The 12895-nt window shown below is 43.3% G+C and overlaps 1 protein-coding gene across 2 annotated transcripts in view; it reads right to left on the bottom strand.

Moving 5' to 3' along the window:
- Positions 1 to 1506: 1506 nt before the first annotated feature.
- Positions 1507 to 12895, bottom strand: part of LOC310794040 (zinc finger protein aebp2-like) — a 40397-nt gene continuing 29008 nt past the window's right edge. For both annotated transcript variants that reach the window (XM_083655903.1, XM_083655904.1), the window contains exons 6-8: positions 10957 to 11024; positions 2241 to 2354; positions 1507 to 2001 (exon numbers count right to left, since the gene is read on the bottom strand). In XM_083655903.1, the coding sequence (XP_083512029.1) occupies positions 1989 to 2001; positions 2241 to 2354; positions 10957 to 11024 (195 nt within the window). In that variant the 3' untranslated portion in view covers positions 1507 to 1988. The remainder of the gene's footprint in view (positions 2002 to 2240; positions 2355 to 10956; positions 11025 to 12895) is intronic.

The following is a 12895-nucleotide window of genomic DNA, read 5'->3' as shown; positions in this document are numbered from 1 at the left end:
CAGGGTTCCTACACATTTTCCATTTCAAAATTCCCCCCGAGATATGAGCAGGGGATTATGAGAGGAAACCAGACAGCTGAGCCTTTACCGACATTTACATTATTTTGTGATTAATTTGTTGAGATAAAGAGTGCGATTTGAACGAGTGAACAACTACACAGAAAGCAGCTGTTTATTTCACTGAGCTAGAGCCTAGGGACTGTCAAGTCTTCATCCGCTTATTGATATCAGTGTACTACCAATGATAACATGATGCACATTTCCTGGCATCTTACAGTCAGCAGCTTATCATGTGAACATTTCTGAAACCAGAGTCCGATGCTGGGATTGAACCAACAACATTCTGCAGCACATCCATGTTTATCTGGGTGAGCTACAGCCCACTTCCTCTGGCATAGAACTGGGCAATATTATGGACGAAAAATCATCTCTGTATTTTTAGGCTGAACGGTGACACGATATATACTGTATTTTCTACAAGTGGGGTAAATGTTCAGTTTTAAGTCAAGGCCACATGTGAGAGAGATGGCCAATATGGACAAAATCAGAAATGTGTCACGAATCACGATATTAAAATATCTTCTTATAACGATATGATTCCAATGAAAGAAGATAAACGATAATATTGATTAACAAGGTTAGGTTTAGGCAACAAAAGCAACTTGGTTGGGGTTGGGTTATGGGTTTAGGTCTGGGATTTCAACGGGTCCGCCACTCCCACCCCTTCTCCCTAGTGTGACTTTCACCTACTTAAACCTCAGACTGTTATTACATTCAAGACTGACGGTCCTTTTTCTGCATACCTTTCGCATCAGCAATGACGCCAAGGGGGCGTGACAAAATGAAATACAAGAGTTTCTGGAAACACAAATATGTTTCCATACTCTTCTCCTTTTCCAGACCTGGAAAATACTAAAATCAAATTCCATACTTTTCCATGCTTGTGTAGGAACCCTGTATATTGTATGCACTATTTTGCATTGTTACAGCTGCTACATCCATGTTGTTATTGTTTGTATTCTTATTCCATTTACACACTTTTTGCTGTATCATTTTCTTCTTATTGCACTATTGAGCTGCTTGTGTATATGCTGTAAATAAAGTTTGACTTGACTAATGTGTAAACAAGGTATTGGTAACCCATGTGGCAAGTCTTAACAGTCTGGTCATCATACACATTCAAATGCTCTGCTGCACATCTGCCTTGTCTGGAGAGCATTATCATTAGGACCCTTCAGAGATCTGAATTACGCCTCGGCAATCATTTCACGTATGGTAGGAATATTATTTGAAAATTTTGTTTTGAAAATGTGATTTTGCCATATTATGCCAATATTATTGCCAATTAGCCATATTGTGAGAAACATTTAAAAAAATGTCATATTGATTTCAACCATACCCACATCCCCATACTCTCATTTTGACAAAAAAAAATAGAGAAATGGTTCAGGTTTGCTGCTCCTATCGGACACTGAAAGATTCGACACCAAGTGGAAGCTGGGAAAAGTTTAATGACATCAAACCAGAGCATTGTCGACTACTATGCACATGGACCAATATCAGTTTTTAAAACATCTATTTAAAAAAATGTTTGGCAGAAAAAGAACAATCTATCTACAGTACAGTAAAATTTCAAAGTATAAAAATATATTACAAATCTTGAGAAGTATTTACAAAGACAGGTATTTCTCTACAAATGTGTCTAGCGCTCTACAGGTCTGTCAGTTTACCTTGCCTTGCCTCAGTTAGCTTTCGGCCTAGCTGCGTTACCTACAGTAAAAAAAGAGAAGTAACTTCATCTCCCCCCTCTACACATCCTCAATGAGCTCAACACCTAATGTGGAAAAAAGCCATGAGGAGAAGATTCACTAAACTCACAGCATCGTTCTGGGGAGGGAGGAACATAGAGATCGAGAAGGAGGAGAGACTGTCTCCTCAATTGGTCATTGGATAGCAGGATGTGACAGTGGGATTTCCTCTGAAGCTCATTAGAAGAACATCCTGCAGAAGAGAAATGTAGATGTAATTGTATGTAAATGTAGATTAAATTGATAAAAGTGTCTAACAATGTCCTTCCACAATCTTTCAGCACCAGGAATTAGTGATCTTTACATTATGGGATGGTCACTCTTAAGTATTATAGGCCATCCTGCTACCTTTACACTTACACACACACACACACACACACACACACACACACACACACACACACACACACACACACACACACACACACACACCTGTAGATGCTGGGGTCGAGGAGCACGGCTGTGTCTGTGGGCAGCTTGGATAGATGCACCACCTTGGTCTTCTGCTGCAACCTGTCGCTCTCATTCACCCACACATCTGGTAATCTGAGAGAGGCAGAAACAGACAGAGGGATTGAGAAGTTGACTCATACTGTATCTGTGTTTTTAATATACTAGAAATGATTCCTACTCGCTAGGTCTCGCCCGCCCTGCACGGGCGAGGCGTGGGCTCGCATACACAGCATGGCCTTGCCACGCTGTGTTGCATCACTGATGACATCACAATTGCTCGGGTGACCATCACTGATCACATCATGATGTGAGTGCTCGAGTGATGTCACTCAGCGCACAATTGCTCAACTTCGGCCTCGCCCGCAGCTGCGTGGTCTCGCCTGCTGTATTAGCATGCACAGCACACAATTGCTCAACTTCGCCTGATGTCGTCACAATGCCTATGACATCAGTGATGTCACTCGCTGATGACATCATCCAATGTGGGACAAAAATTGAAACAAACATGATGATGATGATGGTAGCTGTAGTTTATTGAATTATGGCTAAAATGATAATAATCCTCATTATTTTGTTAGATATTGTGATCCAGATTATTAACCACCATCATTAACCTTTTTAACCATTTGAGGAATAGTTATGGTTATTGGGTTTATGGTGATGTTCACACTAGAACTGAAACCAGCTCAGTGGCCTTGTGGTTTGAGTGTCCGCCCTGAGACTGGGAGGTTGTGAGTTCGATCCCCGGCCGAGTCATACCAAAGACTATAAAAATGGGACCCATTGCCTCCCTGCTTGGCACTCAGCATCAAAAGGGTTGGAATTGGGGGTTTAGATCACCAAATGATTCCCGAGCGCGGCACTGCTGCTGCTCACCGCTCCCCCAGGGGATGGGTCAAATGCGGAGAAGCATACTCAGGTGTGTGACAATCGTTAGAGCCCTGCCCGGCCCGAGACAATCGAGCCCTACCCGACCCGAGCCCTGTAATTGTTTATTTAAAACCAGGCCCTACCCGACCACCGAGCCCCGTCAGGTCGGGGGTGGGTAGCAGACCTCTAGTGTGTATCTGCCTTCCAGCCTGTGACAGAGCAGCAGAGCTTCAGGAGGTTGAGGGAGTGTGTCAATTTGTATCAATGCTAACATAACAATAATTACATCTTCCATCATTTTCCTGACACACTAGTCATTTTGGTGTAGCCAGCAGCTTGGTCAGTGTCAATATGGAGAACGACGCCGAGACAACAGCAGAAAGAAAGCAAACTAGTCGACTTGGTTGGTATTTGGGGAGACGCCTCAATTCAGTCAAAATTCAAAGGCTCATACTGTCTGTAACCCAAATGTGTTTGAAACAAGCAGAAGTGTTCGGTACAGAAAGAGATGCGATGTCTTTTGTCACTGCTATCCTGCACTGAGCATGTGGTGTGAACGTAGCCTTATATCCATGTTACTATTTGAGTTAGTATACTGCAAAAGAAGGCTGATGGAAATGGAAACAAAGAAACACAAGCGTGAATTCGCAATAGCTGCGACCACATATGTGAATTTCCTAAATGCAGGGGCAGCCCAGCCTACTCTGCCATCCCCTTCCACCCTGCTTTTCGCCCCCCCCCCCCCCCCCCCCTCCCCCCTCCCCTCTTTAGCCAATTGGCATGAACACAAGCACACACCTTCAGACACACACATACAGACACGCACACACACAACCTCCATGCCAAATGTCAGCATCATAGGGCGAAAACTGTGGTCGCTAAAGGGGAGTGAACTTTTTGTGGAATGAACGACCGACCGACCAACCCTGACAGAGTGACTAATGGCCCATTTCCACCACTGATATTAGCGCGGCCCCGCCCAGCTCGTCTCGCTTTTTTGTCTCATTCCACCGATCAAAAACCTGGACAGCCCGAGTTGAGTCATGCTAGTTTTGGTCCCTGCTTTGTTGAGGTTGCAGCCGGTACCATACGGTGATGTGAAAACACTGCAGACGACTGATTGGTCAGGCAGAATCATATTTATTGTATCTACTGTCAATGCTGGATACCAGTTTAGTCTGGCTTAGCTTCTCTTATGCTATTTCCATCAGTCTTTTGTGTTGCTGCCTTCGGCTCTGGTGAAATAAAACCGATCTCCTTGCTCAGCTTTAAAGTGTAACCCCCAAAACACTTTTTTTCAGCTTTTAACCAATATGACTTTGGGGGTGGTGTGTGAAGAATTCTAGTCAGAATTTCCACATTTGAGACCAAACTGTTACCATTGTACCATTTGTATCATTTCAGCCGCATAAGTGCCCTCTATGGGTTCAACCCTGCTTTTTTTTTTGCCCTCAAAACTGCACAAAATGTGGTACAACCTGACGTCATGTTGTACCAAAGACTATGGGATTTCAAGATAGTAACTCCCCTACTCCCCCTGTACCCTTTCCCGGCTCCTCACAACTCCAAGCCTATTCCCATGATGTCACAAGCATTTTCCTACCAATATGGCGCTACAATACACACAGCTCATTGGCTGTGTCACTTGACCTGTTAATCACCTGTTAATTGATTACAATCACCTGTTATTTTCCTACCAAGATGGCCATGTGGTGATGTAACATAATACTATCAATAAAAGCCACTATAATCATAAATAGAAATAAAAGGAAGGAAATGGCATTGTGTTGCTGTAAATCATTCCCAACCTTGTTCATACTAATGGCTCATTTTAGAGATGCTGCGATCGAGATTTTTCAATTCCGATCCGATTTCGATATTTTAGCTCAAAACCGATCCGATTCCGATCAAATTTCGATACCCGATTCGATACCGATTTCGATCCGATACCGATACAGCACATATTTACCGTAAATTCCGGACTATAAGACGCACCGGTGTATAAGCCGCGGGACCAAAATTGACTATTTTTTTCTTCTATAAGCCGCACCGGACTATAAGCCGCGGGTGTTTTGATGTTTAATTACCATATGAAAGGGTTCGTGCACAGAGAGGAATGTCGGGAAAGCGATGGCTGTTTGGGGAAGCTCCCATTTATTAACATTTCAACAAAACAAAACAAAAGTCAGGTCACTAATCCCCAGACAAAATCACACAACAATAGGCTATATGTGCAGCAAACCTGTAACCAGAGAAGTCAAGTCACTAATGCTCGTCTTCCTCTTCTTCCTGCGTACTGAAACCACCAAAGTCCTCATCTTCAGTGTCGGAAACGAACAGGTTCAGGGTGGCTTCGTCAACCACTCTCCTCTCTCCTTCATTGTCACTCAAAACCAACGAACTCCTCTTCATCTATAGCTGTGTTTCCATTACAGTTTTTCGCAAAAGAATTGCGATATTTCTACAACTTCGACAATGTACAATTGCGACTTGTAGGCGTTTCCATTGAAGTTGCGTTTGAGTGATTCCCCGTTGCAGCAGCTGCCACAGTGATTACGCACGGGGATCTGCCCCATATCCCGTCCCCTGCATGCTCAAATCCAACCAATGGTCAATGGAAATCCCAACATGAAGTTACAATGCATATAAACGAGCCTGATTATCAATTCAAAAGAAAATGAGTCGCAAAATGTTGCTGGCTGCGTGAATGCAGTCAGCGCGACAGGCAGAGGAAAAAAGGTAGCCTAATAGCCTACAACTGGTCCGATTTAGAGATGGAGGGGGGAAAAGGCTGATTTGGTTCTATAATTGCACCTGAAACGTGTGCAATGTATTAGCCTACTCACAGTCACTGTATTCACTTCAGACAGCACCACCGCACCAGTGTGTGCTTTTCATCCTCTCATCTCGCCGCTGTGCCAAATGCGCGCACACAGGCAGCCTGCTGTCACCATGGACCGATTTCTGCCATTAAACATTATCTAATTTGCCCGGCTACGCTTTTGCACAACACTCGTCTTTCTGCTAGGTAGCGTTGCTTCAAAGTTTTCCACTTGCTGCGGAGGTTTTGACACGGCTATCGAACCTTACTTACCAAACTTATTTTCCGCTCCTTTTCCAAGGGATAATATGGGTCACATGACGTGCAAATGCGAAAAATGTGTTTCCATTACACTTTTGCGATAAACTGCTATATCGACACGTCTGAAAAACCACCTCATGATCATCTACTGCTCGTTCTCATGCTGTCGAGAATGAGCAAAGCTTTTTTTTGGTGAAAGAATCCTCCAGGGCGCTTCTTGTTAACAGTCCGAGTGAGTGGCAGGTCGAACGTCAAAGGCACTTCATCCATATTTATGATCTGCTCCGGTTCGATGGAATATTCCTTGATCTTCCTTTGTGTGAATTCGCCGAAGTTTGTGATTTTCTCCTGGTAGTCGGGGGAGGGAGTTGATGGGCTTGTGGCCGTTTGCTTACCGTAATTACCATATGTAAGTGGTCACGCACAGAGGGGATTGTCGGGAAAGAGATGGCTGTTTGAGGAAGCTCCCATTTACCGTATTACCGTAACATTTCAACAAAACAACATAACACAACACCACCGTTGTTTATTTTTACAGTGCACACAGTGTCCGCGGTGTGGTGAAAAGAGGGCAAGAGAGGAAATTAAAACAGAAGTGGATTTATAGTTAGAAAGAGTGCTAAAAAAGAGAGATTTTTTTTTTTTTTTTTCTGAAAAAATCCATAGATAAGACGCACCGTTATATAAGCCGCAGGGGCCAAAAAACGGGAAAAAAGCCGCGGCTTATAGTCCGGAATTTACGGTAAGTCTCTCTATGCTGTCTGATAGCTAGCAGGCAACAAACATTTTTAGGGTTAGGTATGTATGTGTGTGCTTTGGTAATATAGTATGTAAACGATTTAGTTCATCTAATTCATTTGATGTAAAACTAAAACATAACAATCAAATTAGGGCTGGGCGATATGGCCTCTAAAGAATATCGCGATGTTTTTCGGCTATATCGCGATACACGATATATATCTCGATATTTTTGAAATCTCTCATAAATGCTCAATTTAACCCTTCAGGGTTCATACACATTTTGACCAATGGATTTCCATGACTTTTCCATAAGTTCTTAACCTGTATTTTATGCACACCTGGGGTAAAAAAGAAGAAGAAAGAAAGGGCAAATGTTGTGAGCAAAGATGGATAATTTAATATTCCATAGCTCTGACCTAAGCAAATCTGACATCACTATTGTGATATAATATTTTTGTTTAGTAAAGTGTATCACTCAATAGTCAATACAAAAAAGAATGGCTTTTATAGAACCGAAAGCCTAGCTGCTTAGTCTGCAGATAAAACATAAAAAATTACATTTAGACTCTTATTGGCATGACGGCAACATATAAGCGGTCTGAATTTTGCATGGGGCCAGTTCTATAGTGAGGCATGGAAAGCCTCACTATACGCCATCATATCTGTGTCGTTTCACTTTTGACTGAAAAATGATGCCTGTAGTCTAGATTAGGGATGTTCATCAATTATCAAAAATCGATAATCGATCGTTAAGGATTGGAATCGATCCTGTGGCATTTGGATCGATTTTTTAATTATTAAAAAAAAAAAAAAAAAAAAAAAAAAAAAAAAAAAATTTGGACTAGGTTTGGGTGGAATTCGTTCCTCCTCGCCCCACTCCATTGCACAGCCGACTAACGTGAGGTGGAGCTTCATATAGTCTCTAGTTTTCTGGCTGGGCACGGGCCTTTGTGCCAACAAAACTGTTTTAAACATGAGAAATTCACACTGGCATGCGCCGGGGACAGCAGTGTTGGAGAGGAGACACATTGAAATAAAGAGTTCATTGAGGAGAACACGTTGTCTTTCGTATTTTCTGCCATAGGCATTCATTTTGTTTAAAAAAAAAAAAAAAAAAAAAAAAAAAGTATTAATAAAGTATTAATAAAATCGATAATCGATAATTGATCGTTAATTCTCACCGATTATCGATTTTGGAAAATTTTCAAAATGAACATCCCTAGTCTAGATTAAAGAAAATACATGTATGTGATGTTGACAATTATGTAGGCTATGTGCGCATTCGTTTTCCTTATAGAGCATGAGTGCTCCGCAGCTAGCTACGTTAGCTTGCATGTAACGTTAACGTTAGTTGATTTTGGAGACACAAACCCTGGACGTTTCATTTTGAGTAGGCTAATGCATGAGGTTCTCTATGGTTTACGCCAGCTCTGGGAGTATGAAATGCTTTAAATGCGGGGGTTTTGGTCACAACAAGCTTGTGGAGCGCTGCCCTGCAACTAGATAGCCTAACCAGCTAGCTAACGTTAGCCCCGTTAGCCATCATCACAACAGCTAACGTTAACGCCAAAACAAATCCGCTGCCTCATCCCCACGTTTGGTTTAGCGTAACGCCAGCTCAGACTTTCCCCTAATCTCAGAAACCTTGCGGGACATGTATTGCAAATTGCAATAGTGGTTGTTTTGTTATAATTTGAAACTGTCAGCCACACTGGGGGCGGCCATGTTTTGCCAGTCTATGGTGCGGACGCGTGATTTCGAATCGCACATAGGTTAAGGACGGGTGTGTCTGACGTTTTGGCCCTGGCCATCCTAGGCTCAACGCGGCCTCTGTGTGCTGCTGCTGCTGCTGCTGCTGCATGCTGGATAGAAATCCTGGAGCGGAGTCATGGAATGGAGTGCTTATATCGGAGCCTTGGATCGGTCATTTTCGCTGGAATCCGATCCGATCCATGTTTTTTGGCTGATATCGCGCCGATATCCGATCACATGATCGGATCGCAGCATCTCTAATTTCCACCACATATAACAGCACAGTACAGCTCCACTCTATCTGGTATTACTCGGCTCTACTTGATATAGACTCTGTTTCCATAGCAAGTTTACTTGCCTCCGCCCACACCTGGTCATCATAGCGACCGCATATCTGCCCTCCGCCCATTGCCGAAGTAGGCTATAAGTATAACGTTAAAATGAAATCAATACACGGAACTTTTAAACTGATTATGAAATACTCATACTGCGGCCTAGCGGAGCCAACTACAAAGGGCTTCCCGAGGAGCGCATGTTAAAGCTGAGCAAGGAGATCGCTTTTATTTCACCAGCGCCGAAGGCAGCAACACAAAAGACTGATGGAAATAACATAACAGAAGAGAAGGGTAAGCCCCCACTAAACTGGTATGCAGCGCTGCATTGACAGTCAGTAGGATAGACAGTAAACACGATTCTGCCTGACCAATCAGTCGTCTACAATGTTTTCACGTCACCGTATGAACCCGGGTTCGCAGAACAGAACCCCGACGAGGCAGGTACTAAAAGTAGCACGACTCAGCCCTAAATCAAACCGGGCTGGGCCAGTTTTTAACGGTGGAATGAGACCATTTATCGAGTCGAGCGGAGCGGGACCGCGCTACTAGCTGCGGTGGAATTGGGCCATAAGGAGCCCTAATTTAGTTCACATTGGGGCCATGGACCCCCAATATGATGAGATTTGGTTTCTCAGATGCAAATCTGATTATTATTTTTTATGTAGCCTAGATATGATTTTGTCCAGAATCCCATATATATTAGGTTGAGAGACAACAGAGAATCTTGGAATCCTCTCAATGACCAATGGTGGTCCCCTGACCTCACATTGAGAACCACTCAACCAGGAGGAGGGAGGGGGAGAATGTTGTGTTTGTGCTGCGGCCAGCTGCAGGCTACTCGCTAAACGAGAGGAAAAGGCAGAGGGTGATTCTTTCATGGTGCACTGCACCTTTTGACATGAATCACGAAAATTGTGATTACATTAGAGCGTGTTCAGAGCAGTTTGTCCTGGGTTTGTGTTCTGCTGCGGCCACCGGCCGATAACCTCGCTTATGTTAACGATAGTTAACATGGGAGTCAATGGCAATAAAGTAGTTTGCCACTGAATTACCAAATTGATATAACTTTCAACCATTTTGAGCAACGCTGTTTCCATACAGGCCACCAGCATTGGCTAGTTGTTGATATTTATAAAGATTTTGTAGCTCTCATATAACTTTGTTTTTAGGCAGTGGGCAAACTGTCATGGTGTCGATTTCCGGTAAAAAATTCCTGACTTGAGCACAGCCAAAGAGTATAGTGAGACAAGAGGAGACGTTCATTTCTTGTTTTTTCCCATAGGTTTTTTCAAATAAGCAGCATGCCGTTTTGTCACATATCTGGGGGGGTAAGTCCCCCTTTAACATGACGGTGGTATTCAATTGTTTTGAGAGAGGAAAAAGTCAGCTCCTCGGGAAGCCCTTGTAGTTGTGTGTAACGTCGGCTCCACTAGGCCGGAGGCTGGGGTTTATTGAAGCTGCGGTCTTGCCTGGTGAGTGACCGCCAGGGTAGTGGCTTCCCTTCTCACCGTAGCGTAACCCCCGTCCCCCGCGCAGCACATGCATGTGAGTAATAACAAAGTGATATCCATTCTCCTGGCCGATTGTCACATTTGCCCATGTACACTGTAGGTCATTTAGAGGCACCAGTATTTCATAACCAGTTTAAAAGTTCTGTGTATGGATTTAATTTTAACGTTATACATTATAGCCTACTTCGGCTATGGGCGGATATGCGGTCGCTATGACGACCAGGTGTGGATGGAGGCGAGTAAACTTGCTATGGAAGCAGAGTCTATATCAAGTAGAGACGAGTAAGGCCAGGTAGAGTAGACCACTTTGTGGTGGAAATGAAACATTATTAGAGCTGCTGGACGCAGCTAAAAGAGGGGGTGGGGTGGGAGGAGACAGAAAGAGGGAGGAGTGCAGGACTCACATGTCCTCAGGCGTCCAGTGCAAGAGGACCTTGACTTTCCCAGAGTCTTCTTTCCTCCTCGCCATTACCTGAGTGGACGAGTAGACACAATGTAACCACAGGCAGACAGCATTAACATGACCTGAGGTAGACAGAAGCACTAGAAGTGTGTGTGTGTGTGTGTGTGTGTGTGTGTGTGTGTGTGTGTGTGTGTGTGTGTGTGTGTGTGTGTGTGTGTGTGTGTGTGTGTGTTCTTCAACAGTTGGCACTGTTTGGGTTATGCTCGATCACTTTACAACGAACATGTCTGAAAATGAACAAATACGGTCAAAAGTCTCATCTGGTGTCCAGCTTTTGGAGAAAGTGCCTATTGGAATGTGACTAAGGAATAAACAAATTACAAGCCAGATCAATTATACAAGTTGAAATTTTACTGAAAAATGAATACTGCTTGGTGGGACACATGCATGCTGAATTTAGCAGTGGACTGCACTGGACTATTATTTGCATTCATTTATTTCTCTTTTTTTGCATTTATTTGCAGAGTCAATATTGTTGTTCAATATTATATAGCTAATTCTTCTATTACCTTCCTGTACTTGAATTATGACTGATTTCCTTGGCATTGTCCACCAATTGCTGCTATGGGACCTGAATTTCCTCAAGCGGATCAATAAAGTGCTATCTTATCTTATCTTGTCTTATCTTACTCGATGAGCCAGGCATCCTCATACTGCGATAACAGGCAATTGAGTATCCCATCATGTTGTCGCCCATACAAAGAGAAACATTCTGGGGCTGTTCTACACAAAATAATGTGTTTACATGCTCCACATAAACCCCTGCTTAATACACTACAAAGAAGATGTCTGGCTCCCTCTGCTGGTGTGAAAGTGCAAAGCCTTTAAACGCCACAGATCATTAATCTACCAAGCATGTTGCTGCAATTTAGGACTGTGGCGGTACAGTATGGATTTTTCACCACTGCGGTCACTTTTACCACGATTTGGCGGTTAACCGCAGAAAAACAGTAGTAAAAAACAGCAGGCTACAGAGCACAGGAGAAGGATGCCGACTGGAGCGCCTCTCAGCAAGAAAATCATGTTGCCCTATCCTCTCTGATGTAGTTCTCTAAAATCAATCCTAAATAATAATATGTAATGTAGGGCTGTGAATCTTCACTGGCCTCATGATTCGATTAGATCTGTCAACGATTCGATTCCACGATGCATCACGATGGATCTCGATAGAGCTCAAAGTATTGCAGCTCCAAGTATCACATCCTTAATGTATTACTATATATATGTATTATTACTGCACATGGCTACTTTTTCATCAATTAATACAAGCAGTCAGATACATATCAAGTCCCTTTTTTACTTAGAAAGTGCTTTAAAATCTGACTGTCAACAGAAATTTAAACACACGATTCAACGATTCATCTGTCAACAATTCGATTCGATTCACACGTCCGCATCGCGATGCATCGATTAAACGATTAATTTTGACACCCCTAATGTAATGCTACTCTTATAAAATAGTAATGTACAATTTAAACTGCAGCGTGTTTTGGTGCACAGCTGGCTAGGTGTAGCTTCATGAGACAGTCTCTATCCTATCTGGCTGGGCGGGGTCCTTCGGGGCAACACTGTTTTTAACACGGATAACTCACAACGGCACCCGCCGTGCCCACAAACAAACGCACCCAAGCAGCAGCCACAGACAGTGATCTGCGGACGTGATTGAGCTCATGTAAACACATACATTCTTACCTAGGGGTGCTTTGCGTTCGTAAATCCACGCTCTACACTAAAATGAGAGTGCGGCTGTTCAAAGAGGCAGAGCGTGCTCTTTCTGTATGAATTAACGAACAAGTTTTAGAAACACATGCTACTGGCTAGCACTTAGCTAACTCGCAGTGTTTCCCCTACCATGCTACAGGCCTGTGCCTGTAGCATGG

This window comes from Poromitra crassiceps, assembly GCF_964638095.1.
Source record: "Poromitra crassiceps genome assembly, chromosome: 2".
NCBI classification, from domain to species: Eukaryota; Metazoa; Chordata; class Actinopteri; order Beryciformes; family Melamphaidae; genus Poromitra; species Poromitra crassiceps.
This window is presented reverse-complemented; position numbering and strand designations above follow the sequence as displayed.